The sequence below is a fragment of the Pygoscelis adeliae genome, unplaced genomic scaffold, assembly GCF_000699105.1.
Source record: "Pygoscelis adeliae isolate BGI_AS28 unplaced genomic scaffold, ASM69910v1 Scaffold36, whole genome shotgun sequence".
NCBI classification, from domain to species: Eukaryota; Metazoa; Chordata; class Aves; order Sphenisciformes; family Spheniscidae; genus Pygoscelis; species Pygoscelis adeliae.
This window is the reverse complement of record NW_008824934.1, coordinates 5,823,483-5,823,935: the sequence shown is the minus strand read 5'-3', so window position 1 is coordinate 5,823,935 and position 453 is coordinate 5,823,483. Positions and strand designations below refer to the sequence as shown.

General features: G+C 58.1%; 1 protein-coding gene across 1 annotated transcript in view; it reads left to right on the top strand.

Annotated features, from left to right (window-relative positions):
- The window catches only part of IGSF21 (immunoglobin superfamily, member 21), a 31,214-nt gene that overhangs the window by 25,945 nt on the left and 4,816 nt on the right, over window positions 1–453 (top strand). Inside the window, 2 exon segments of the mRNA XM_009325316.1 lie at window positions 1–61; window positions 321–448. The exon segment at window positions 1–61 is cut by the window's left edge and continues 3 nt beyond it. Of these exon segments, the coding sequence (XP_009323591.1) occupies window positions 1–61; window positions 321–448 (189 nt within the window).

The window sequence follows — 453 nt, the reverse complement described above, 5'->3', positions numbered from 1 at the left end:
CTACCAGACGCAGAACTTCACCCTGGTGTGTGTGGTCTCCGGTGGCAAGCCCGCCCCGCTGGTGAGCCCCCGGGCGGCTTTCTCATACATATATGAAACAAACATGAAAATATATATATAAAAATAATATATATGTCCTGCTTTTGGAGGCAAAATAAGGCAAATAGCTGCCTGCTACCCAAATCTTGCCCTACAGCATCTTTCCGTGGGGACCTCGGGAATGAGCTCCATCCAAAGCTACCCAAGGGGATGGGATGCTGGGGATGTCTGGGGTGGTGGCTGTCCCCACGGGGCTCACTGTCCCTTTTGTCCCCACGCAGGTGTACTTCAAGCGGGACGGGGAGCCCATCGAGGCCACCCCGCTGCCGGAGCCGCCGGCCGGCGCCGGGAGCTGGGCACCCCGTAACCTCCTTCACCGCGACCTGGATGACACCAAGGTGCCGAAATCGCTGG